Source organism: Patagioenas fasciata, unplaced genomic scaffold, assembly GCF_037038585.1.
Source record: "Patagioenas fasciata isolate bPatFas1 unplaced genomic scaffold, bPatFas1.hap1 Unplaced_6, whole genome shotgun sequence".
Taxonomy (NCBI): Eukaryota; Metazoa; Chordata; class Aves; order Columbiformes; family Columbidae; genus Patagioenas; species Patagioenas fasciata.
Genome location: NW_027288778.1, coordinates 879,788 through 906,225, shown reverse-complemented (window position 1 = coordinate 906,225; position 26,438 = coordinate 879,788). Strand labels below are relative to the sequence as shown.

At 49.6% G+C, this 26,438-nt stretch overlaps 1 protein-coding gene across 1 annotated transcript; it reads left to right on the top strand.

Annotated features, from left to right (window-relative positions):
• The first annotated feature begins 312 nt into the window (after window positions 1-312).
• On the top strand, window positions 313-26,438 carry LOC136115875 (dynein axonemal heavy chain 9-like). The gene is made up of 8 exons (XM_071803283.1): window positions 313-726; window positions 8,187-8,420; window positions 16,953-17,378; window positions 21,199-21,318; window positions 24,528-24,728; window positions 25,470-25,668; window positions 25,925-26,013; window positions 26,385-26,438. Exons 1-8 carry the CDS (start codon window positions 685-687, stop codon window positions 26,436-26,438), a joined length of 1,365 nt encoding a protein of 454 aa, XP_071659384.1. The 5' UTR covers window positions 313-684.

The following is a 26,438-nucleotide window of genomic DNA, read 5'->3' as shown; positions in this document are numbered from 1 at the left end:
GTTTGCACAAGGTGTCCTTCTCCTTTCTTCACAAGCAGAAAGAAATGTGTTGCAGCACCTCAGAAAAAAAAAAGAAAATTCAGGTATAGTTGTGAAATCAGAGAAATCTACAGCATGGGGACACCAAGGTCCAACATTTTCAGTGGCTGCTGTCCCTCCCAGTCCCTGTGGTGCTTTAATGTCCCCGTATAGTGACTTATTGTGCCCACAGTAAGCCTTTCTGAACTCCCAGGGCAGCCTCCACAACCAGGGACTGCACTGATGTCTTCAGCCACATCCATTGACCTCCAGGTGTTCCAGCTACAAGCATTTCCCTGTGTGTAGCGGTGCTGGCCAGGGCTTCTTTCTCTTTTTTTTTGTGTTACACAGACCTGGCCGTAACGTCAAGTCTTACTGGGTAAAGTCTTACAATGATGACAGCGATAGACTCCCCCATATAACCTGGCAGACTCAGCCATGAAGATGGAGAGTGGCCAAAGTGCAGTTTCACGCTAATTAATTGCCATTGCTTTATTCTTGGTTAATGGGAAGATTCTGAAATATCCTGCTTGTAGATGTGGTACCTACCTGAGTTTTGCAGAATGGAGGTGCACCCCCTAAGTCCTCTTGCTTTTCAACGTCCAGGCAGACCTGGCAAACCTGTACCTGAAAGCCGGTGTGAAGAACATAGGCATCGTGTTCCTGATGACCGACGCTCAAGTGGCAGATGAGCAGTTCTTGGTGCTGGTGAGTGACTTCTTAGCATCAGGTACCTCTGTCATTGCTTGATTTCCCCTTTCCCCCTTCTCAGTGTGGTTGTGCTCATGGTAGCATCTGTGGTTTTAGAATATACAGAAGGGCAATATATGAAGTGAGCTAGAAGATATGTGGGTTAAGTTCTGGACTAAAAGCCATGATAAGGTCTCCTTTGTGAGGATGTACTCCATCATCTGATAGTTTTTCTTTCTCTGATGCTGTGTACCTAGTTTTTCCATACTTCATGGTATACTCTCTACAGTTAAGAGACGTGTCTGTTGTGACATTGCAGCTGAGGACAGAGCCCAAGGAATGTATCAACAGATGAAGAGTTTGACCTGTGGATCTCATGCATCCACACTCTAGTTACCTAATAAGGTTTTTCCTGGCTGGAATATTTGACTGCAAGTTGGTGGATGGTACAAAGCCACCAAATGACCGTGTCTGTGTGCGTCACCTAGCTGCTTGTCCCATTGCAGTCCTTTTCCTCTTTGTTTTTCCATTAAAGTTTTTGAGTTGTTGCTTGCCCAAACAATTGCAGAATAGCCAGCCTACACACAGATGCTCTGTTTCGCTGCAGAACATGGCATGAGTATGTGTGGTGGAGCACTCCCCATGCAGGGCGCACTGCAGCTACAGCGCACGTGGGAGCGTGCGGCTGTGTCACCGTGACCGCAGGGGGTAACCCAGCCTGGGCATATTCCCCAGAGTCCCTGGAAAATCACTGCTACCAACTGCATGATGCTTTTTTCCTTATTTATGAGTCAGGAGTGGGAAGACTCCAGCTGGTTCGGGTGACCTCTGTGCATGGTGAGGACTGGAGAGTTGAAAGCACAGGGAAGCGATAGTTTGTGCGAAACTCCAGAGTTGACATATGTGGCTGTAAATTGGCCAGATGGTTTGAGCAGCAAACAATCTCTGCCTGTGATAAATTTGTAATCAGGAGTAAAGACAGGGGTTGTTGTGGAGGCTGGTGAGTAGCTCCTGTCACCTGTGTAGATGGCACAAATATCTCATGACATGAAGTGAAGCTCTGCAGTGTCCTGCAGCAAGGGGCAGGCCAAGCAGCCTGGTTTGGGATGTCCAGGTCATTTTGCGGTGGTTCAGAAAGGTGTCACATTTTCCTGTAGCTGCTATGTGGGGAAGAGGGGACAGATCAGAAGTCCTCACTCAGGGTCTGGGGAGGCAGCTCAGAATTGTGGCTGGACTGAGGACTGAGGAAGGGACCATGGGAGGGACCATGACAAGTGTAACAAGGGCAAGTGCCAGATTTTGCACCTGGGACACAGCAACCCTGGCTGTACAGACAGACTGGGGGACGAGATGCTGGAGAGCAGCTCCATGGAGAGCTCTGGGGGTTCTGGTCAGTGGCAAGTTGAACATGAACCAACAGTGTCCCTGGAGCCAAGAGGGCCCCGTGTCCTGGTGCATCCAGCACAGCACGGCCAGCCGGGCAGGGAGGGGATTGTCCTGCTCTGCTCTGTGCTGGGGCGGCCTCACCTGCAGCATTCACTGTGTGCAGGGCTGGGGACACAGGAGAAAAGGAGATAAAGCTACTGGAGAGTGTCCAGAGGGACATGAAGCTGGTGAAGGTTTGGAGGGGAAGCCATATGAGGAGCGGCTGAAGTCCCTGGGTTTGTTCAGCTGGAGCAGAGCAGACTGAGGGCAGAGCTCATGGGGCTGCAGGTTCCTCAGCAGGAGCAGGAGGGGCAGGGCTGAGCTCTTCTCTGTGACAGTGACAGAGCCCAGGGAATGGCAGAAGATGTGCCAGGGAGGGTCAGTGGGACATGAGGAAAAGGTTCTTCACCCAGAGGTGCTGGACACTGAACAGGCTCCCAGGGAGGGGTCACAGCCCCAACCTGACAGTGTTCAAGGAGAGACTGGGCAACGTCCTCAGACACACGGGGTGACCTGTGGGGTTGTCATTGCAGGGACAGGAGTTGGACTCCACGATCCTTGGGGGTCCTGTCCATGTCAGGACGTTCTATGGTTCTATGACCTCCCAAAACGTGACCTAGTGCCACCCAGCGGGTGCTGCCTGAGGGCTCTGGCTGCTTCCCGCTCTCTGCAGGCTTGTTTTTCTTACTTGTTTCACTTCTTTCCATCACCTAAGGAGCTAGAACAGAATATATATTTTAGACTCTCTTATAAACAAGCAGATATCTGATTAGTGTATTTTCCTAAGTAATTAGTGCTCATATTGACAGTATCTCACTCAATAATAATGATTTCAATCAAATCAGAAGCCAGAAGGGAAGTGAATAGGTGATAAATTAAGTAACCAGAAAAAAAAGAAAAATTGGCTGGTTATGTTTTTGGCAATCAGTTGCATAACTATTAACTTTAAAAAGTTTTTAAAAGATTTCTGACTTATTTTAAAATGTTTTGGTGATGTGGGAGTTATTTTACCAGCACTGGCAATGGCATTGAACAGCTGCAGGAACGGTACAGGTAACGAATTGATTTGCAAAACTGAAATTATTTCATTATTGTGTATAGCATATTAGGTATTTGCGATTTTTTTTTGTAATCTAATCAGCACTGTTGATCTGACAAAAATGGACTTTCTGTACTTTGGCTTTATTCTGTGTTTGTTTAGCTCATACTTTTATGAGAAATGTTGCTCTCACAAGGGCTTATTTTTTAGCAGAATGATGTTCTGTGCCACTTTGCTGCTGCTGGGGCCTATGGGCGCCTGGCACAACGATTTTTCTCAAGGAAGGGTTTTCCCCAAGGCCCTGAAGAGGGAGGCACCTGCTTCACTTTGCTCTGCGACTGCAACAAAATCCAGCCCAGTAAACCCAAACCTGCCTTCTTCTCAGGTGAAATCCCTGATCTCTTCCCCGATGATGAAGTAGAAAACATAATCAACAGCGTGAGGAATGAAGTCAAAGGCCGAGGGCTGGTGGACTCCAGGGAGACTTGCTGGAAGTTTTTTATAGAGCGTGTTCGACGGCAGCTGAAGGTGAGACAGGCTGGGGGAGTTCAGGTCTGCGCCATCTGCCTTGGTGCAGGAGCATGGGGTGAAGATGCTTTGGGCTGCCTGGTAGGAAGGTCAGACCGCAGCCTGAAAGGCTTTTCTGCCTGTTCATGATGAGAACTGTGATGCACTCAGCAAGTAGTACTGAAGTGCAGGAAATGCTCTCTGTTGCCATCACTTCTTGGGTGTTAGAAAGCACTATGGAAGTTGAGAACGTTCTCTTTCAAGAGCTGAGCAGGACCAGCCGCTCCCTTTTCAAAGCCGGGCACAGGGGTGCATCAGGACGAGGTCTTGCTGCTTGAAAGAGCTGCTGAAGGGATCAGTGTTCATGTTGTTGGGGTTCCATTGCCAGAAGAAATGAAGTATTATGTTAAAAACAGAGTGCTGGAAACTGAGTGGCATGCAATGTGCCTACAGGATTTCTTCCAGCACAGCCCATAATCCAGCATAGAAAGGCCTTATGAATATGTCCAAAAGATCCCAGAACAGTTTCAGGACTATTTCCCATGTGTGCTCAGCTCACGGGGAAAGCACAGTGAGGCGCACAGGAGAGTGAGACTGTTCCAGAAGGTGTTTACCCCTCTGCAGCGCTGTTCACTGCTGCCGGCACAGGGCCAGGAGCTGGGGAGGGCAAAGAGAGAAGCCTTGATCTTTGCTCAATGAAAGCATGTCCTCCTCCTTACTGCTCCGTTTGTGTTGGTGGGACACGGTCACTGAGATAGGGTGGCCCGTTGCTTTTTTGATGTGGGAAGGTACATGTTTAGGATGGGGAACAACTGGAAAATTAATTTTTGAGGGAAAATTTGAGGACCATGCCACAGTGTAGGTGCCCAAGGAGAGGGAATGCAGTCCTGCTCTTTCCCTCTCTGGGTGTAGAGGGGATTTTCTGATGAGTCCTGATGCTGTTTTGTGACTTTTCAGCATCTTGGTTGTCTTCTGCCTCCCGTCCCCTCATGGATCTATTCCTGTTATTGTGGTGCACTGGAAGGGCAGTGTGAATATGATTTACTTGAGGCTGATCCCTTCTCTTTTTTCTACCCTTCTCCTTAACCGTGTGTTACAGCAGATGGATGGGGTCAGCTAGGAAGTATTATTTATGCTTATAAATATCTCCAGGGTGGGTGTCAGAGGATGGACAGTGGTGCCCAGCACCAGGGTGAGGGGCAAGAGGCACAGACTGAAACACAGGAGGCTCCATCTGAACATGAGCAGAAACTTGTTTGCTGGGAGGTGCCAGAGCCTGGCCCAGGCTGCCCAGAGCGGGTGTGGAGTCTCCTTCTCTGAGACATTGAAACCCGCCTGGACCCACCTGTGTGATCTGCTCTGTGACCCTGCGTGAGCAGGGCTTGGACTGGGGGATCTGCAGAGGGCCCTTCAGCCCAATCGTCTGGGATCCTGTGAAGAGGCTTTTGTACATGGACAGCTTCCTGAAACTTGCCTGGCCCTGACAGAAAAACGTAGAGGTGCCCAAGGCATATGCTTGAAGGTGCAGGAAGGATTTCTGTGTGTCTGTCCCCATGCGCAGTGGCCATGGCAGAGGAGCAGGAGCTCTAAGTTCAGCTACCTCTTCTGAAATGGAAACTAAAGTGGGTTTGTTACAGGCAGTTCTTTTGTGGCTTCTAAAAAACAGATCATGATGGAGGTGTTGACCCACTATAGCGACATCTGAGCTAACAGCAGCCTGTCCTATGACACTTGCTAAGGTACCAGCCAGGGCTAACAAGTGGGAGAGGGATGATGCACTGAGTGAGATACACTGCTTCCCAAGCTGGTCCTTGCTCACATGTTGCTACTTCATTGCATGGTGGCATCTTGTCCATGTCCTTCTTTGTGGCCAATTAACAAAGCTTATATGGATTTACGAGCCACAGCGGGCTCACAGGAAAAGGGCTGTGATGAACAGTAGTGGTAGGTTTTGGTTCTTGGGTCTTATCTTGCTGTTAAAGCTGGTTGTGAGGCAACAAAGAGGAAAGGTACTTTGCCTTGTCCTGACTTTACGTCCTTCCAGAAGGAGTTTCCTGCTGGCAAAGGCAGAGCTTGTGCTGCCAAGAGGAGCTGTGGGCCAAGCGGCTGTGGGGCAGGAGGCTCCCAGCCTGCAGGAAAGGCAGGGGATGAGGGAAGGGATAAGGCTGGAGGAAGGAGAAATGGTGCAGGGCAGAGGGGATGCTGGGCAAGGGAGTAACAGCCCCTTGACCAGGCCCCAGAATAATGCAAAGAGAGACCCCCAGGGGCCCACATACACTGCACAATTTGCTGCAACTCAGAAACTTTTAGCAGCTGGACTGAAATAAAAGCCTGAAAAGCAAAGGACCTGCTGCACAAAAATGCAATGAGTAGGGAAAATATATTCATAAATGCTTTTATTTCTGTTCTGCTTTGTTTTGAGGTTTCTCTATTCAAAAAATGTCTCACTCTGATAAAAGCAGATTTTGAGTTTGAGCCACCTCGACTCTTTTCAATGCTGCTTTCGGGGAAACAGCCCAGGTGGGCCTGTGGTCCTGCCAGGAGAATTTAGATCCATTCACTTTAATTCCTGGTTGCACCACTTGAATACAGATGCCAGTTCCCTGCTGGGCAAAGCTTTGTGTCACTGCTGAAGCAGGGAAGGGTGGTTTTATTAAAACCCAGCTTCAAGCTTGAAAGTGTGCCAGGCTTCTGCTTTTGACCATGGCAATGTTTAACACCGCTGCTTGTCTTTATTGCAGAGAAAAAATGTGTTCACTGCCACATTACGTTTTTTTCCATGCCAGGCTTGCTGGCCTGAAGTGCAAGGGCTCAAGGACTGAGGTTGCTGTAACCTCAGCTGGTGCTGTGAGATCTTCCATTCATGGAATCCCAGCCTGGTGGGGGCTGAAGGGACCTCTGCAGATCCCCAGTCCAAGCCCTGCTCACGCAGGGTCACAGAGCAGATCACACAGGTGGGTCCAGGCGGGTTTCAATGTCTCACAGAAGGAGACTCCACACCCGCTCTGGGCAGCCTGGGCCAGGCTCTGGCACCTCCCAGCAAACAAGTTTCTGCTCATGTTCAGATGGAGCCTCCTGTGTTTCAGTCTGTGCCTGTTGGAAGTGGATGGAAGAGCCTGAGCTGGGCTGTGCAGCTGGAACCCCATGCCTGCTCCTGGCTGTGTCTTCTCACGTTCTCCTTCCCTGGGCTCTGCAGGTTGTGCTGTGTTTTTCGCCCGTGGGCAGCAAGCTCCGTGTCCGCAGCAGGAGGTTCCCTGCCATCATCAGCTGCACGGCCATAGACTGGTTCCAGGAGTTGGCCGCAGGAGGCCCTCGAGTCTGTCAGCCTCCGCTTTCTGCAAGAAACAGAGACCGTGGAGGTGAGCACCTCACCCACTGGCATCTGGGGCTGCCATGGCCGTGCCTGGGTTTGGGTTCCTCTGCGGGGGGTGCTGGTGGCAGCCAGGTGTGACATGTCCCTCTGCTTGGTGCAAGCAGTGCCTCTCGCGATGGGGACAGCGCTGCAGGGACAGCACTCACCCAGGACATCTGGGTGACCGTTCAGAGAGGAATTGCTGGTAACTCTCTACTGCTTTAGGATGAGAGAAAATGGCCTCAAGTTGTGCCAGGGAAGGTTCAGATTGGATATTAACTAAGGTTTCTTCCCCAAAGGGCTGTCGGGCATTGGAACAGGCTGCCCAGGGCAGTGATGGAGTCACCATCCTTGTGGAGGGGTTAGACAGAGATTAAGTTCTTAGGGCCATGATTTAATACCAGAGTTAAGTTATCGTTACACTTGATGTTCTCAAGTGTCTCTTCCAACCAAAATGTTTCTATGATGCTAATTAACTTAAGCAAAGCAGGTTTTTCAGAGAGGGGCACAGCCCTCGGCTGAAGCATGGCCGTGGGCACCATGTTGTGTTTGTGCACTGATAGCACTGCCAGACACACCACTGCTTTGCAAGCAAGAGCGGCAGCTTACAAATCGGTGCAGGAAATAACCTAATGCTTATGGGTATTGCAGGGAACATGGGCTTTGCTCTCCACAGGCGTGTCTGAGCGCCTGTAATTCTCAAGGGCAAAATTATGTCAAGTTCTCATTGATGACAACCTGCTGCTGGACTAAAAGAGATTCAGTTATGTTTATTTAGCTTTTCTGGGCAGGATTTTTGTAGAATAAAGTCTACAATGTTTCTTTTTATGTGTGTGCTTTCCCTATTTGTAGAGGAGAAAAGCCCAAATTTATGCTTGAAAGGCTGTTATTTTATAGAGCTTAATGCTAGAAAAATTGCTTGGAATAAGATAAAATATGAGATAAAAAGATATAAAAAGAGGTATACAGTACATGAACAGACAAAGTTATTTTAGAGATAACAAATGAAAAGGGATCAACTTGGATGTTCCAGCCTGGATTTTGCTGCAGCAGAATAAAATGTTAATAAATTCCTTTGTATATGGCACAGATCTGCACTACATATAGTTGTTCAGTTTGAAATATTTTCTCCTTGTCTTCTCATCTTACTTTTAGGATTCAGTGAAAGATTCAATAAGCAAATTCATGGCCTATGTCCACACAAGTGTCAACGAGATTTCGCGATTGTATCTGAGCAATGAGCGACGATATAACTACACCACTCCAAAGTCCTTCCTTGAGCAAATCAAACTCTATCAGAATTTGCTACTGAAGAAGGGCAAGGATTTAAAAGCAAAAATGGAGCGGCTGGAGAATGGCCTGGAGAAGCTCAAGAGCACATCTGCACAGGTAAGCAAACCCTTGGGGTTAAAAGCTGATGGGTTTTCGTGTTTCTCTGTTAGAGGCATCTCCTCATCCTGGTTTGAAGGAGAACTTTGCCGGCTGGAACTGTGCAGAGTGTAAAATTTGCACTAGATCCTGGCTCTAGTCTGGTGTGAACTGGTTCTTTGAGGAGCAGGAGTTGTGTCTGTACTGGAAAGGAGAAGGGGAGGGATGTATATTCAGTCCCTGCTGCTGGGGTGGTGCCAGTCCCTGGTGACAGATCACAGGAACTGAAATGAGATAGGGATCCAACTGGCTATGTGCATCTTTTAATTATTATCTTTCAGTTGTGACAAGATACCTTATAAAATAGAGGGAGATCAGTGATTTTTGGAGTAGCATCCAGGGGATCTACAATGACTTCAGCAAGAATCCTTTTAAAATATAGCTGATGGTCATTTTTCCTTGCATTATGCTGTCCATCTTTGAGGGAAACTACTGCGTGTCTGAAATGTAGACCAGCCATCCCCAAATCGCCCTGCTAAGGACCAGCACTGGCACTCTTGTGCAGTAAAGACTAGATGTTGTTCTGAGTATTTCACAAACCCCTCTGTAGTGACTCAAACTGCCTTTCAGAGCTTTGCTGTCTACACCAGTTGCTAGCTCCCGTTTTTCTCTCCATTTCATATTCTATTAACTGTTTCAAATGTTCTCTTACAAGCTTCTGCTGTGGCAAATGGACCTCTCCTGAAGCTGCTCTGAGGAAATGCAGGGGGTTGGTGGGAATGAAGGACTAGCGGGTTCACTCCCTTCTGCCTATGTGCTCTGGGTAATGCTGCTGACATAAACAACGTCTGTCGTGCTCAGAAGGGTATGTGCCTCGCTGGAGGGTGATGTATGGGCTTTATTAGTGCCTCTTGGCTCTGAGAGCCTGCGTCTCACTTGAGCACTTGCTTTCTTCATGGTGCAGGACAGGTCTTTGAGGACACAGAATGGGAGGGGGCATGTTTCATGTCCCCTTTGCAGGTTCTGTCATCTCCTGCGGAAGGATGGGGCTGCGGTTGAACAGCCAGTAGCAGAGAACACCAGTTAGAACCAGTGATGTCAACCAGAGCGACCTCACACCCACCCTACCTATGGGGGGAAATCATTTTGCTGACCTGTGCATTGCTGCTGGTTTTGGTGGTGTCCCAGTGATGGAAAATTTGTGTTAGGTCTATTTTTTATTGCAAGCAACTAATATGAAACCAACCTTTTGAGGGGAAACAAGTCCCTGTAGTGTCGGTCAAACATGGGAACCTTTTGTATTCTTCAGTTGTATCTGCATATGGGTGTTTTGTTGGCAAGGGTTCTCTGACCAGCCACAGAAGAGGTGCTGAGGAGTGGTGGAGGGCTGGGGAGGAGATGGGGAGCCACAGCACCTTGGGGTCTTGTCTATTTTACTGTTGCGAGAAGGATAAAAGGAAGCGATGTTCATATCTGGTTGGAGTAAGGCTGGGTGAGAAACGCCTGTTTGTGAGGTTCCTGAAGATGCAGAGCAGTGAGGAGAAATGTGTCAAATTTGAATCTGAGATTAGCACTGGGGGCCTAAAATTAAACACCTGAAATATCAGATGTGTGCAATAGTCAAAACTGCTGCCGAGTTGAAACAAGGGTGTGGATATTTAGCAGTAGTGAAAATCATACCAGAACGTTCAATCTTGTCTGAACTTTACACTCACCCATGGTTGGTCCTGGTGCTGAGGAGCTGACGAGTCTTATGTCTCAGGTGTGTCATCTCCAAGCTGTGTCGTGGTGCTTGAAAGTGATATGTTGTGGGTTGTTTTGTTTTTGTGTTTTTCTTTAAATTTCAAAGCAAAGGTGGAGGATTTCGATACCTGGGTGTGGCCTTACGTCTGAGGACTAGTGCTCCTGTCACCAGGATTCTCCAGTTTCCTGCTGCTTGGATGCCACGACAAGTTAATTATGAGTTTTATGCATTTCTATAGACCTTCCAGTGTGGCCTCAGCATGAGGGAGCTGTTGTGCAAATAGTTGCGGGGTACATTTTGACTTAACCATTCCAACTTCAAAATAACCTCTTCCCCCTCCTTTGACTTGTTTCCCCTCTCCACCCCTCGTCCCTGCTCTGGACAACTTGATACTGTTGACCAACTTTTCTTCTAAAGAAATGTTTTCCATTTCCTATGTTTCCTCACCATCTTTCCCTGAAGACAGCGACTGTCCTCAGTACCCTGAAAAGCAGGAGCCGGCTTCCAGTTATTAGGACATAGAAGACTTAGGAAGATGCATGGGGTGAGTAATTTGTTTTTCCAAGTGATGTTCACCATGAAGAGGTCAGCGCTCTGTTCAGAGCTCATTGCTGAGTCATTTTTTGGATGACCTTGGTTAATATTGCATCACTGGATTCCAGATCCAAGTCTTGCTTGCTCTATCAATTAGTCGCTGACCTTTGTGATGTATTTTGTGTTCTTGAAACAAAGCAGGGAAAATGAGGTAAAATGAGTCTTCTGGGAACCTGCCCTGCAGGTTTTCTGTTCTTTAATAATTCTTCTTGCTCTGTCCTGGTTGAGTGTTCGTGGGTAAGAAGACCAACAAGGCCAATATCCTGGTGGGGGTTTGTTACAGCCCACCCAACCAGGATGAAGAGGCAGGTGCAATATTCTGTGGGCAGCTGGGAGAAGTCTCCTGATCGCCAGCCCTTGTTCTTGTGGGGGACTTCAACCCACCAATGTCTGCTGGAAATACCACACACAGAGAGATTAATAGTGTTCTCTCCTCACTCTGGGGTGATGGTCTGCTGTCATTTTTCCTGCCACCTCGGTCTCTCTTTGTACAATTATTCTTGAAGTGTTACCCAAAAGTTTCCGAAGAAGCAGCAAATAGCTCTGTGTGCAAGCTGCCACCCTTTTTGGTGTGAGAGAGGGGAAATCTGAGTACCTGGTTACCGTGACGTTTGTAGAAAGAGGAGAATTTTTCATGCCTTTATTCCTGGCATTGCTGTGCCAGGGACGGCTCCGCAGGCCACCCATGGGAGCGCATTAAATATTTCAGCTGTGCCTTCCCGAGGCGGCGGTGTGAGCCCGCCCCGCTCAGCGCTGTCTCATCAGGCGTTTTCATGTCTGGGCATCAGGCTGTGTGGGAAGGGAGGAGAAATGGATGTGACAGACCGGTTTTGCTGTGGAAACGAGCCTGACATTAAAGGAAACTTGTTTGATGTGTTGAGGGGGTGAAACTGGAGGAGTGCAGTTCATAAATCTGCATTCCTGGTGCTGCCCCCAGGATACCACTAAAGAGAGTGGATTTAGTTGTTTAGGCGTAGCTCCTGTTTCTCTCTTTCCACTGCACAAACACTATTAAATTGTCCCTGTTCAACTGTGTTTGAGCTGTAGGCTCACTGGGGAAGTGTGATTTGTTTCCTTACACAGGTGAGGGAGGCTGGAGGTCAGCAAACGTCCCCCAGATGTGGCGAGGTCTGTTAGCAGAGGGTCCTCAGCTCCCACTTGGATCATTTCCACTGGGAATTTAACGTGTTGCCCAAGCCAAACTGGGCAGTAACACACACCTTCACAGTAACACACACCTCTGGCCTTCCAAGTGTTTCATTCGGGCAAAGCCCCAACTGAATTTCTTGATTTTAAAATCCTGACAGTGTTATAGCAAGTCATTTACCCTTCCGCTATTACATGTGCTTGGCTGAAAGAAGGTTTTGTCAGAACATTTTCTGTTCTCAGGGGCTGTGCTGAGGGCTGAATTTACATCAGCTGTTGAGTGCTGGTGGGTTTTAATCCCTCACTTGTTTTGTTGTGGCCACGTAAACCCCTAAAGCTCCCATTCGTGTCTATATCCAGCACATCATTTTTGGGCAGAAGCTCACAAGCCATATCTGCTATCAGTGAAGCCTCCCACTTCAGTTTCCTGCAATCCCCAAAGATGTGGAGCTGAACAAGAAGCTGCTGCTGAGTTTGCTGAATGAAGGGATTACATGCTCCTGAAGGCTGGAGTCATCTGGATTTACAGTTGCGTCTTTGCCCAGGTGAAAACAGCATTGTAGTGCTGGGCAGCAGGAGGTGACAATGACTGAAGCGCACAAAGAGACTTCTAAGAAACCGCCCTCCACTTGAAGCTGATGCCGAATGTCAATAGCTTCAGTTTATATGATTGCAAATCTTGCTCTCTCTTCTGGTATAAAAATGGAATTATCAACAAAAGCAAGTGTCTGACTTCCCTTCTAGTAAGTACTTTTATGTAGGTAAAGATGTATTGAAGGAGCATTAAGTAATCCTTTATGCGCCTGACCTCAGGACAGGGAAAAACTCCATGGTCTGCACAGAGCCTGTGGAAATTAATCGATACGGTGCTTTTAGAAAGAGACTTTCTGTCTTGGAGTGAGAGCCAGTGTGAGCTGCCCCACCATGTGAGCGCTCCAGCCTGTTGCTGAAAGTGCTCCTACCTTACGCGTCTGAGGAGCTGCTTGGTGGAGCTGCTACCACTGCTGTGCCTCGAGGCTGCCAGCTGAATGGGGGATCCCTTCTCAAGCTCATTTGACATCACGAATTGGAACAGAAGTGTGATGGGAGCGGCTGAGGGACCTGGGGGGTTCAGCTGGAGAACAGGAGCTGAGGGGAGACCTTCTGATCTCTGAACTGCCTGAAAGGAGCTCGGAGCCAGGGGGGTCGGGCTCTGCTCCCCAGGAACAAGCGCCAGGAGCAGAGGAAACGGCCTCAAGTTGCGCCAGGGGAGGTTGAGGTTGGATGTGGGGAACAATTTCTTCCCCAAAGGGCTGTGGGGCATTGGAACAGGCTGCCCAGGGCAGTGCTGGAGTCACCATCCCTGGAGGGGTGGACAGACGTGGAGATGAGGTTCTTACGGATGTGAGTTAGGGCCAGTGTAGGTTAAACAGTTGAACTTGGTGATCTTAAAGGTCTTTTCCAACCAAAATGATTCTATGATTCCACAATGTAAAGTCCCTCAAGCCTTGGGCGTCTGACAAGGGCTGTATGTGTCAGCAGATCACAGTCATGATGTTTGTGGTGTGAAAAATGCCCTTAGTGCCACAAGTCTGTAGGACCTGATGGTTGTAAGGGAACTGATGGGCATCTTCTTCTGCCGTGTGTGTGCGGGGTGCGGGGGGGAGGAGGTGTGTTGCAGGGTGTGCCTGGCAAGCAGGGGGTTCCTGGTGCACAGGACCTCCTCAAAACCTGCACGTGGCAAAATAACACCTGCTCTGTTCTGTAGGTGTCAAGGCTGAGAAGAGAAAGAAAGCGTAGCTGAATTGTAGTGCGTCATCGCCACTGCCAAACACATATGTACAGTGCATGCGTGCCTCTGTTAGAGGGGACGTGATGTGACACCAGATCTCGTGTTCAAAGAGAGGTGACAGCTGGGTGTATTTGGTTTTCTGATGAGAACAGCTTGCTGCAAGTGCCTGGCCTGTGGTGAGGCTCCTGATTGCACAAAGGCAATCCCAGGAACAGCTGAAATGAAAGTTTCCACCTGCTTCCCATCAGATCATACTCAAAGCAGCATTTGCATTGCCCTGGCACCTCAGTCCTCTTTCCAGGCAGGGAGCAGGGCTGGGACAACCTCAGCAGCTCCATCTGCTGATGGGGTTTCTCCCCTGCTGGGTTCCTCACCGCTCGCAGGCTGCTCCACTGTGTGCACCACACACACCGACCCTGACCCAAGCAACCATGGGCAAAGGAGAGCAGCAAATCTTGCTAACAGCTAGAATACCACTTTTCTGTGCTACCGTGGCATTGCTTGCTTTGCCCACAGGCCCTCTGTGCTTTTGAGTGCTGCTCAGCCCCTCTGGAGTGTGAGCCTGTGCTGCTGTGCAGGGCAGGAACAGGTTGGTGCATGTCTGTGCTCCCACATGTGTTTCTTCCCTCCAGGTGGATGAGCTGAAGGCCAGGCTGGCAGCCCAAGAAGTGGAGCTGAAGCAGAAGAATGAGGATGCTGACAAGCTGATCCGGGTGGTGGGAGTGGAGACGGAGAAAGTGAGCAGGGAAAAGGCGATTGCTGATGAGGAGGAGCAGAAAGTGCCCAGCAGGTTATGACAGACCCAGCACAGAGCACCTGCAAAATCAAAAAAATGCAAAGCCAGATGTGACAGTGAGTTTGAAAACTTAGGAAATCAGGTTTTAGAGACAAAAATGCCCTTTATCTCTTGCAGTGCAATTTGTCTGCGGGCTGTTCCTCAGCACCTGCATCCCCTAAGGAGTGCAGGACGTGGAACTCGGGGGATCTGATGTTTCGACATCCTCATCTCATTTTGGGAGGAGGGAAGGAGGAGATGAAGGCACAGCGACTCCGGGACTGCCTTCCCCTGCCCGTGGGTCTCTGCTTGGCACAAAGCACTTGCAAGAGGAGGCAGAGTTGTCTCTCTGGGCAGCCTGTGCCCGTGTGAGGAGGAGGATGGTGCTTGGCCAGTGCTGCTCAGTCTCCGCACAGGTTACAGAGAGCAGAAAACAGTGACAGTATCAAAAGCAACAAACTTGCCATGCAATTGCCTGCAAGGAATATCCCCCTGGAGATGGTCCAGAGACATCTGAGGATGCCATAGTGGTTCCTGAGGCAGGTGGCACTCGGTGTCAGTGTCCTGTCTGGTTTCCATCCTGGGGATACTCCAGTGTGCAGAAGAAGAATTTAGAGTGATATAAGGTTGTAGCATGGAGGCTGTTGATCTCTTCTCCTGAATAGCAAGCGATAGGATGAGAGGGAATGGCTTCAAGTTGCACGAGGGGAGGTTTAGATTGGATATCAGGAAAAATTTCTGAATGGAAAGGGTTGTCAAGCATTGGAACAGGCTGCCCAGGGCAGTGGTGGAGCCACCATCCCTGGAGGGGTGGAACAGATGCGGAGATGAGGTTCATAGGAACATGGATTAGTGCCAGAGTCAGGTCATGGGTTGAACTTGATGATCTTGAGGGTCTCTTCCAACCAAAATGATTCCATGATTCTGTGATTAAAATGCAACAGATTGATGCCATCAGGGAAAAGGGCAGAGCTCCTTTTACATGGTACTCAAGTTCATCAGCGTGGCGCTCACCATGGGCTTGACTTGTCCTCTTCCCGTGGCGCCAGAAACTCTCACAATAGGGAAGGAAACCAGGCACCCCATGCTGCCCAGGGCTTCCTCCATCTCCTGACCAGGACAGCATCATCCTCCCCTCCACCCAGGGCAGTGGCGTCCCCGTTCCTGTCATGCCGTGAAGTGTTCACTTCCTAGGGAAAGAACAACAGCACCCACTCAGCATCCCATTGCCAGCAAGATGCAGGCTGTGAAAGACAGGCTGCTTTGCCAGAGCCCCCCAAGCAGCACCCCCAGCACACGGGGGCTCCGGAGAGGCCACATCGTCCGTGCTGCTCCCGGCTGAGCTGAGCTGGGTGCTGGGGACACAGGAGGGAATGTCGGGCTGCTCGCCTGTGCTCACGGTTGGCTCCGTGTCATCGAGCATGTTAATTAGAGACGTTTCACACTGGAAATGCACACAGCTCCCAAGGGCCTGTTTCTGCCAGCTCGATGATTAAGAAAAGCTCAAAGCAAACGAAGACACATTTAGGAATAGATTCATGGCAGATACCTTTATCTAAAAAATGAATGCTCAGAAGTACCAGACTCTCGCACCTTGCTGCCACAGATAGAAACTGATAGAAGCAGAACATCAGAGAAAATAGATTAAAAACTCTTCAGAACTGATAGAAACAGGAGCTGACTGAAACTCATAGATTTTCCTTAAACCAGTGTTGAAACAGCCCTTATCCTTGTTTTGACAACAGCGTGTCATCTGAGCACAGCTGAGTTACCCGCGCTGGTTTTTCCTATGCTAAAGCTAAATCGCGTGTGCGTGGAGACAAGATTTAAGATGTCAGCAGATCAAATCCTCAGCACTGCTTTATTGTCACAGTTGCAAGGGTGTTAGGAAATAGGTGCTTTCTCCGCAATTCACCTTTTTTTAACTTAGGTTAAGATTCATCCCACTTTCTATTAGGGACTCACTGAAGCTGCCTGTGTTGACAGTGGAGGAGGTGGATTAGCTGATTTTCTTGTGAGGGGACTGTCTGTTCACCCCAATGACTGCCATCCTGCTAAAGGTGCTTTGTTTAAGTGCCTAAATTTGGGCTGGATGATGGCCCCAGGGGTGCACACAGATAGTTCAACAAGACCTCAGTGCAAGGGTGTCTGGCACAGGGAGTAGTTGAGCACAAAGAGAAGAGCTTCAAGGCAGTTTTAGAGGGGCTGGGGGCAATTTGAAGAGGTTATTATTTGGAAAGTTTTCCTTTTTCCTTATCCTGATCTTCTGAGACGGCAAAAAACCTCCTGCAGCAGGGAAAGGGTGGGAGTGTGGGGAGGAACATGGGGCTGGGCTGGTCCGGGTGCAGGGAACTGAGCACATGTGCTGCAGACATGCACAGCGGTGATTTAGAGGCAAGAATGTTTGGGCTGGAAGAAACCCAATTTATCAGATTGATAGCTTGGGAGCCTGACTCTATTAGTTGCAAAGTAGAAAGCAAACCCATTAATTTTTGTCTAACAACCTTGTTTTCCCGTTTTCAGAAGAATCTGACGGAGCTGAGGTCCTTTGGCTCACCACCTTCAGCTGTCAGCAATGTCACCGCAGCCGTGATGGTGCTGATGGCCCCAGGAGGAAAGATTCCCAAGGACAGGAGCTGGAAAGCAGCCAAAGCCGCCATGGCCAGGGTGGATGGCTTCCTGGACTCCTTGATCAAGTTCGACAAGGAGAACATCCATGAGAACTGCCTCAAAGCCCTTCAGCCCTATTTACAGGATCCCAAGTTTAAACCCGAATTTGTGACCACCAAGTCCTTGGCGGCGGCCGGGCTCTGCTCCTGGGTGGTGAACATGGTGCGGTTCCACGCTGTGTTCTGCGAGGTGCAGCCCAAGCGGCAGGCTCTGAGCAGGGCCAACGCCGAGCTGGCGGCTGCCCAGGACAAGCTGGCCAGTATCAAGGCCAAGATTGCTGTAAGTGCTTGCCCTTCGGTGGGAGCAGTGTAAGGGAAAGGGAGCTGGGGGTCCTGGGGACAGCAGGGTGACCATGAGCCAGCACTGGGCCCTTGTGGCCAGGAAGGCCAATGGTACCTGGGGTGGGTTAGAAGGGGGTGGTCAGTAGGTCAGAGAGGTTCTCCTGCCCCTCTGCTCTGCCCTGGGGAGACCACACCTGGAATATTGTGTCCAGTTGTGGCCCCTCCGTTCCAGAAGGACAGGGAACTGCTGCAGAGAGTCCAGCGCAGCCACCAAGATGCTGGAGGGAGTGGAGCATCTCCCGTGTGAGGAAAGGCTGAGGGAGCTGGGGCTCTGGAGCTGGAGAAGAGGAGACTGAGGGGGGACTCATTCATGGGGATCAATATGGAAAGGGGAAGTGTCAGGAGGATGGAGCCAGGCTCTTCTGGGTGACACCCAGTGACAGGACAAGGGGGAATGGGTGCAAACTGGAACACAGGAGGTTCCACTTAAATACGAGAAGAAACTTCTTCCTGGTGAGGGTGTCAGAGCCTGGCCCAGGCTGCCCAGGGAGGCTGTGGAGTCTCCTTCTCTGCAGACATTCAAACCCGCCTGGACCCCTTCCTGTGGAACCTCAGCTGGGTGTTCCTGCTCCATGGGGGGATTGCACTGGATGAGCTTTCCAGGTCCCTTCAACCCCTGACATTCTGGGATTCCGTGACTTGTCACACTGGTCACTGCCTGGGGAGAAATCCTCCACTTTGGAGCAAACTGCTTCTCTGTGCTCACGTGTGGAGTGGGAATCCAAAGATTTTTTTTTGCTGCTGCTTTCTACATTTCATCTGTTCTTCGCCAGCCTTGCTTACACCTTGAAAGAAAGGCTAATTAATAATTCTTATTATTCCCACCTAGTTTTTCAAAACGTAATTTACCTCTACACCTGGGTCCTCAGGACACTCATTGTCTCAAACCAGTGTGTTCCTGGGGGGGAAGAGGAACCGGAGGCTCATTCAGAGCACTCACAGCATGTGCTGGGCTGGCTCCCTGCGCGCAGTCCCCGATGATGGGCGTTTTTTGCAGGATGACGACTGCTGAAGTACGAGGCTAAAAGTTTGTCCCTGCACAGCTCCCTGATGGCAAATCTTGTGCATCATCCTCATTTAGTTTTTTGCTAATTAAAAAAAAAAAAGAAAAAAGGCAGCGCAGCAGGGACATCTTTACCCAGCCTGGCCTGGGATGTCTCCAGGGATGGTTCATCCACCACCTCTCTGGCCAAGCTGGGCCAGGCTCTCACCACCCTCAGGGCAACAATTTCTTCCTCATGTCCAGCCTGAATCTCCCTCCTTTAGTTTAAACCATCACCCCTTGTCCTATCGCAACAGGCCCTGCTCAAAAGTCTGTCCCATCTTTCTTATCAACCCCATTGACGTATGAAAAGGCCACACTAAGGTCTCCCCGGAGCTTCTCTTCTCCAGCTGAACCCCCCAGCTCTCTCATCCTGTCCTCCCAGCAGAGCTGTTCCAGCCTCGGATCATTCCTGTGGCTCCTCTGGCCCCGCTCCAGCAGGTCCATGTGTGTCCTGTGCTGAGGACCCAGAGCTGGACCAGCACTGCAGACAGCAAAAAAACCCCACAAAAAACCCAGACAAATAAGTCAATAAAATCAAAATACGTAAAAAATATTGACAAGTAAGTAAAAATATTGACTTATTTTGGAGCATGTGCCCCGAAACCTGCCTTTTCTTAACATGCTGTGGATCTGGCATCCTCCTTCATGAGTGAAGGATCCTGTGTGTCTGTGCCTTCGTACTGACACCACAGTGTGTGCAAAATCCCCTTTAAAAATCAACATGTGTTGTCAGCTGGGCTGACAGTTCTGTGTTGAAATATGCGGCTTTGAGATGTGCACTTAGAGAGGGGCAGCGCTGTTCCTGCAGCCCAGCTCGTGCAAGGACTCATCTGTTCCATCTTCGTTTTAGAAAATATATAGCTCTTTTGATGCCTCCTAGGCTTCTTAAAATGCTTACTACACTTTTTAACTAAAAATATTAAAGAAAAGGCTGCAGATTCCTCCAGTAGCCCCTTCCTGCTGCAGAGGTGGGCACAGCACCTGGAGCAGGGCTGGATTTAGAGCTATTTAGCCTCTAATTCTCCCATCTCAGATGTGAAATACAGCACTGGGAAACATTTTTTTATCCCTTTATGGTTCTTGTTTCTGAAGCTTTTAATGTCTGAGCTTTTTCTCTTCTTTCTTTTTTTGAAGAAGTGGGATTTGGTTAAGGAAGTGGCAATCCCCCCAATCTTTGGGGGGATTACTGGTACCTCACCAGCATGCGCTTGCAAAACTGATTGGTTTAGGTGAGTTTTCCCCTCTGCAGATGGGTAATGACACACTGCTCGGCGCAGGGCTGGATCTGGAGGGATATCCCTGCTTATCAAACTGTGATATCTTGGATACCTTCATTGACGTGAGGCTGATTCATACCTGCTCACAACAGGGCCCTGAGCTGCTGCATATCTATTTTTAGGAATAAATGAGACTATTTGGATTTTCAAAAATACTTATCACTTTGGCTGGGAAGTAAGGTCACTACAAATCTGGGGAGGGTAGATATAGAAGTGAGAGCTGTCCTCCCAGCTGCACACAGATGTGTTTGTGTGTTACTGCAGAGTGGGTCTGGTGGGCATTGCAGCTCTGACCTGTTCTCACAGCTCACGCTCATGTATCAGATTGTGCTTGTGTAATGGGGTTTTATATATAGGAGTGTACGTATGCACACACATTCATGTACCTGCAGGGACAGAAACTTTTTGTGTTATTAATTCCAAGACAGGTCAAGGAGGGAGCGCTTTGTGTTTTCCAGTATCCTGGAGAGCTGCAGATAATGGAATGGAATGGAATGGAATGGAATGGAATGGAATGGAATGGAATGGAATGGAATGGAATGGAATAGAATAGAATAGAATAGAATAGAATAGAATAGAATAGAATAGAATAGAATAGAATAGAATAGAATAGAATAGAATCCTTTTTTATTTTCAGGTTTGTTTCTAGCGTAGCTCAAACAGCGTTAGAGTGATTTACGAGCAGTTTATCCTTAAGCAGTTTGCACTGGGTGGAGATAAAATCTATTATTACTTCTGCCTCTCTTATCAGAAGTGAGATGCTCCAAGTGCTTGTGGGAGCCCTTGATTTGTTTTAGACCTGAGTGTGAGCAGCTCTGGCCAAGCAAAGGGACAGTGTGGGGGGCTCCAGGTGCTTTGGGAGCTTCTGCCCCTTCCCAGCCCTCAAACACTTTGCAGCCGGCCTGCACGTGAGATGGTCCCACCTGGAGCTGCTTGCGCTCCTCTGTCACAGTGTCCAAGGCAGCTCAGGCAGCTTTAGGAGCAGGATCACTTTATTGACTTCTATGTCATAGTCCTTTCTAGAAAGAGGGCACAGGAGGTGTGTTCTGGCGATGGTTCAAGCCCCAGGAGCCCCTTGGGGTTCTGCGCGCAACTCAGCAGAGCCTCAAGGACTGGACCGAGACCAGAGGGGCTGCAGCATCAGAGAACAAAAGACTTGGTTTTCTTAGCTGCTCTGTTCATAGCTATAGCACCACTCATAGGTGCTTGGCCATAAGGACCCCTTTTCCCAGTTTAAATTCACACCAAATACATTAGTTTTGCAGGTTCTTCGCCTGTGCCCTGCGCTGAGGGTGTGAGTTCCAAGCACACAATGTAACCCAGGACCTGGCTGCTCCGCGCTGCTCCTGCTGCCGCAGGGGGAGTATCTCTCCAGAAGGGTTTGCCTTAAAACTGTGCTGTGATTTTCTCCTTTTATTTTCTTTTCTCATGTACAGCGCCTCAACGAGAACCTGAGGAAGCTCACAGCCAAGTTTGAGAAGGCCACTTCCGACAAACTCAAGTGTCAGCAAGAAGCCGAAGCGACAGCGTGTACCATTGCTCTTGCGAATCGACTGGTGAGTGTCAGCAGATGCAGCTCTGGTGGCATGAATGGGAGGTACCAGGTGCTGCTGAGATGCGAACCACGTGCGCACAGCACGTTACATCCTCTCATTTTTTTGGAATATGTTTCCTGCACTGCAGCAAGTTTCAGTAATGAAAATGATTTTGCATTGGCTGTTTTCATACATCAGGGTAGGCACTGCTCGTATTGCTATACCCTCTTCACAGGTCTCATCTCCTTTTTGTTACTTAAAAGCTTGATCAAGTACTGATGAGCCAAAACTATATTACTCAAAAATCGTATCATTAAAAAAAAAAAAGACAGGAATATGCCAGTAGCTTTGCAGGTTTAGAAATTATGAAAAGTTAATAGTGAAAAGCTCTAAAAAAGCAGCGCATGTCTCCATTATCAGTCCATCGCTATGCATTGCAGTCTATTGTATCTTCAAAATACGCAGCCTCCTAGTCCTCTGCAGGGGCAATGCCCTTGTCACTACTTCACAGATAAGACACTGAGAGATGATGGCTTCTGTTCACACTAGCTGGAGCCCCAGCTCACATCCAGTGCCTTAATTGCCCTTAATGCTTTGCATTTTGGCTTCCGCACTGGCTGTCAGCTCCGAGCGAGCCAGTTCTTCCTCTGAGCAATGGAACAGGGCTGCAGGAGACTGACTGGTGCTTGAGCTCTGCCCTGCCAGGCGGTGGTGTTGGAGCTGGTTCTAGCAGCTGATTCTGCTGACTCAAGCTCCCCCTCTTGCACACAAAGGCACCATTATCATAGAATCACAGAATCATTTGGTTGGAAGAGCCCCTCAAGATCATCAAGTCGAACAGTTAACCCACCCTGGCACTGCCCCATGTCCCTGAGAGTGTCATCTCCATCTATTCAACCCCTCCAGGGATGGTGACTCCAGCACTGCCCTGGGCAGCCTGTTCCAATGCCCCACAGCCCTTTGGGGAAGAAATTGTTCCCCAGATCCAACCTCAGCCTCCCCTGGCGCAACTTGAGGCCGTTTCCTCTCATCCCATCGCTTGTTCCTGGGGAGCAGAGCCCGAACCCCAGGCTCCAAGCTCCTTTCAGGCAGTTCAGAGATCAGAAGGTCTCCCCTCAGCTCCTGTTCTCCAGCTGAACCCCCCAGGTCCCTCAGCCGCTCCCATCACACTTGTGCTCCAGCCCCTCACCAGCTCCGCTCCCTTCTCTCAACTCTCTCCAGCACCTCAAGGCCTTTCTTGGTGTGAGGGGCCAAAAACTGAACACATTGATATAATCTCAGTGGAAAGCCCCAATTTTTCCATGTTTTTAAAATATCCGACATGCTAGACCTGCAGGGAAGATGCAGGTGGAGGTCTGGACTTAGGCAGTTGCGTTCCCACGTTGCAGCTCTTCATGTGCAGAGCTCCTCCCGTGCCCTGTTTTGGGTGAGGGATATGTGCACAGCTGCCGAGCCTGTCCTGTGACCCGGCAAAGCTCACTGAAACGTGTGGCCCCTGCTTTGTGACCTGCAGCCTGGGCCTGCAGCAGCCCTGAAAGGCAAGCGGCCGTGCTGCTCTTCCTCCCAGCGGCAGGGGAGATGCTGTGTTTGAACCGCTCTCTTTCCCAAGAGACTCGGCCTGTATCTCCAGGAGACCATCCTGCCTGCTCTGCCCATCTTCAGGGATGCAGGTTGGTCTCTGTGTTGTTGAAGCTGCTACTGCTGGTGGAGCTGGTGGCAGCTGCATCCCAGTACAAAGGTATGTCTAGAAGTGATGCAGGATTCTCTGGTTGGCTGTAATCTGTATATAAAGTAAAATATCTGTTTGCATCTATCCCAATGTAGCATGCAGTGATAAATATAGAAGTCAAATGGTTAAGCTTTTTGCTTTGGACATGCAGAGTTGTGCTCTGTTCCACATTTCGTACTCTCAGACCTTCTTAAGTGACCTTCAGCAAATTGCTTTAGCCTGGATTTTCAGAACTGTTTAGATTTCGGGTGAGTTTTCACAGACACATGAAAAAGGGCAGGAAAGTGTTCCCCAAAAGTGCGGAGTTCACCTGCTGCGTGCTTGGGTACTGGGAAACTTGGGAAAAAAGACCCTTCATCTTGAATATCTGTGTGCCTGCGTTGGAAGAGCCGCGTGCAGCCCGGCTGCGGCACAGGCGGCTGCTTTGCCGACAAATGCGTTTGGGACTCTGAGATGCTCAGATATCCGGGGTCAAAGACAAACAGCAGAAAAGTCCCTTCCTGTGCCGATTTAGATCTGTTTTATGCAACCGCTGAAGGAGTTTTATGCTTTCATGTTCTTCAGGTTAAATCTCGCTGAATGCTTCTGAAGCATTTAATTAAAACAGGAAAGTAGCTTTTTCTTTTGAAAGAGCCATTGATGTTTCCGGGGAGATTTTGAAGGATGAGTATTGCCCTGTGTCTTTCTGCAGACTAACAAAATCACATTGAACGTGTGACATGGAGGTAGATTGTGGCTCACATAGAAGAACCACAAAATAGAAGAAAATATTTCATTAAAAAGAAACATAGAAATGATGGTTGCAATTCTTTTCATATAAATATGTGTGTGTGTGCTTTACACTGAATACGGCTTAATTTCACCTTGATTAGTACCACTGTAGTGACAGATTGTCACCTGTGATGTATCTTCCTACATGATTTTTTTTAAGTTTGATAATTTCCTTTAAAAGCAACTATTTCAATTCTGAAATCAAGATAAGACATAGGAATCAAGTTTTAGAAAATCTTTCTTTGGTTGCAACTGCATTTTTAGCAATGATCTCTGCACTAGTCTGTGGTCTGACGGCACGGAGTTTGTGTCATGGGCGGTATAACCTCAGTGAAGCAATAGGAATATATTGGCTCTGAAACGTGTTCTTTCCCTTGCTCATGACCTGGGGACGCTCACAGGTTTCTTTCATCTTGAAATGCTTTGGGTGCATTTGGATGCCTTCCAAATAATGAGCGTGCTAGCTGTGATAAAGAAAGGTTTCTAACTGCAGGAAGGAAATGAACTCGTTTTCAGCCAGAGCAGCACAGCCACTGCAGACAAGGACACACAGGGCTCCACAGCTCTGCTTGTGTGGAAAGATGTGGAAGATGTTCCCCGGGGTGCTGCAGCACTGCTCTGTCCCCTGTGAGTGCATCTCCTCCCAGTGCTGCTGGGTGACCCAGCTCCATCTGCCCTTGCCTTCCTTTCCTTCTGTGTGTGTGTGTATTGGTGGGGGAAACATCACTAGGAAGACGATCAGCTGCGAGTCCAAGCTCTGAAGAAAGCCGTGAGAGAAAGAGAGGAGAAAACACAAAAGGAGATGGAGCTTTTGAGGGCTAAGAAGAAACTCGAAGCCCTGAAAAAGGAACACCAGAAGCTCAGCAGCCAAGTGCAGAAGCACTCCATCCTCAAAAACTACCTGGAGGATGTGGTGAAGATCTCCCCACAGGTGAGTTTGGACATGAGAGACAGATCATGGCCTCAGGGAGGGCTGTATGTGGATGTTAAACCTGGAGGAGATAAGGCAAGTCCAGGGAAATCATGACACTTGGTCAAACCCAGAGACCTCAGGTGGGATGGGAGGAGGTTCCCTGCAAGCCAGGTGAGCCAAGGGGACCAGAGTGAGGGGAGGAAAAGCAGAAAAGGAGATGAAGGCTTGAGAAAACCCAAGAAAAAGTGTTAGAAGGGGGAACAGCACAGAGCTGAGGGGCATGGGGACCCCTTTGTGTCCCTGTTTCACATGACATGGATGGTTTGGGAGAAGGGCCAAGCTGCCCAAGAATGGGAGCCCAGGCAGCTGTCGGGAAAGCTGAGCCCTTCTCAAGGGTGTGCGGGCGTCCCTCCCTGCATCGCTCGCACTCCTGCGGCCCGGCTGCCCCACTCCCATGGCTGGGTGACTTGGCCCTGGCAGCTGCACTTGTGCTTTGTTTCCTATCAGAGCACTGGGGGTGGTTCGACATCTCCCCTTGCTGCTGGCAGTGGCAGCTCTGGGACCGGCACAATGGGGCCATCAAACAGGGAATGTGGCGACGCTCACAAACCAACTGGGGCAGCAGGCTCGCCAAGAGGGGAAATCTTTCAGCTGGGGGAGGTGTTGTCCCTGGTCAGGACAGGGTGCCAAACAGCACGGGACTTGCAGTCATGAGGGGAGGGCAGGGGCATTACTAAACCCAGGATCCTTGTGCTGCAGTTTGAGGACATCCAGGACGTCATTTCCCGCTACAAGCTGCTGGTGAGGACGCGCAAGGACCTGCAGCAGTCCCAAGAGAAGGACAGGGAAATGATGGAGCAAGCCAAGGTGCTCCTGGATCAGTACGAGGCAGAGAAAGCAGCTGAGATCCTGCAGTGCCAAAATGAGCTGGAGCAGCTCCAACGACGTTTTGCGCAGGGTATCTGGAGGACCCACTGGAATGAGGGGTGCAGGAGCTGGCAGAGAGATGGGGCTGCTCAAGGAGCAGCTGTGGTAGTTCCTGGATCTGCTTCCACCACACCAAGCTGAACCAGCTCCAGCATAGCCCTGGGTGAGGACAGGTTCTTCCTAGCAAAACAAAGGAGTGCGGAAGCCAGGCTCTCCAGCACTGAAGCAGCATCTTTGCTGGGACATATCACCATGCTGTGTGTCTCTCCTTCTCCTCCCCTCCTCAGACTGCTCGCTGGGCCGACATGCAGAACAGGAATGCCAAGAATGCCCTGATGCTGACGACGATGAAGATGGCCGTCCACAACCTGTTCCAGTGCGTCAGGGGGTACCTCTGGCAGGTCACTCCCCTTCGACCTCTTGTGGGGATCAAACCCACAAAACCTGGCTCACAACGTGGGGCTCAAACCCACGACACAGAGTTCTTCACTCGCTTTGTCCCTTCAGTGGCCAAGCCCCTTGCGGGGTGTTGGAACCGCACTTAGAAGGACTCCACGCTCCCTTCGCAACCAGGTTGCGTCTCAGCCAACACCAGTCACACAGTCACACTGCCCGACCCGGCGGTACTTACAGTCCGCTTTTCCCGTCGGGACCGTCGTGCACTCTGGATTACGGGTAAACTGCAGTATTCAGGGGGAGTGAGCTCCTTTCTTTTGCTTCTGCTTTAATTTTGAATAACGTTGGTAGCTCTCCGCACACCCGAGTGCGAGGGCCCCTGTTAAAGTGGGGCGCCTCCCTTGA

Coding starts and splice junctions, on each gene's coding strand:
- LOC136115875 (XM_071803283.1), top strand. CDS start 685: ATGACCGACGCTCAAGTGGCAGATGAGCAGTTCTTGGTGCTG. Junction 8,421..16,952: donor TCAAGAGCACATCTGCACAG/GTAAGCAAACCC, acceptor TCCCGTTTTCAG/AAGAATCTGACGGAGCTGAG. Junction 21,319..24,527: donor TTGCTCTTGCGAATCGACTG/GTGAGTGTCAGC, acceptor AAACATCACTAG/GAAGACGATCAGCTGCGAGT.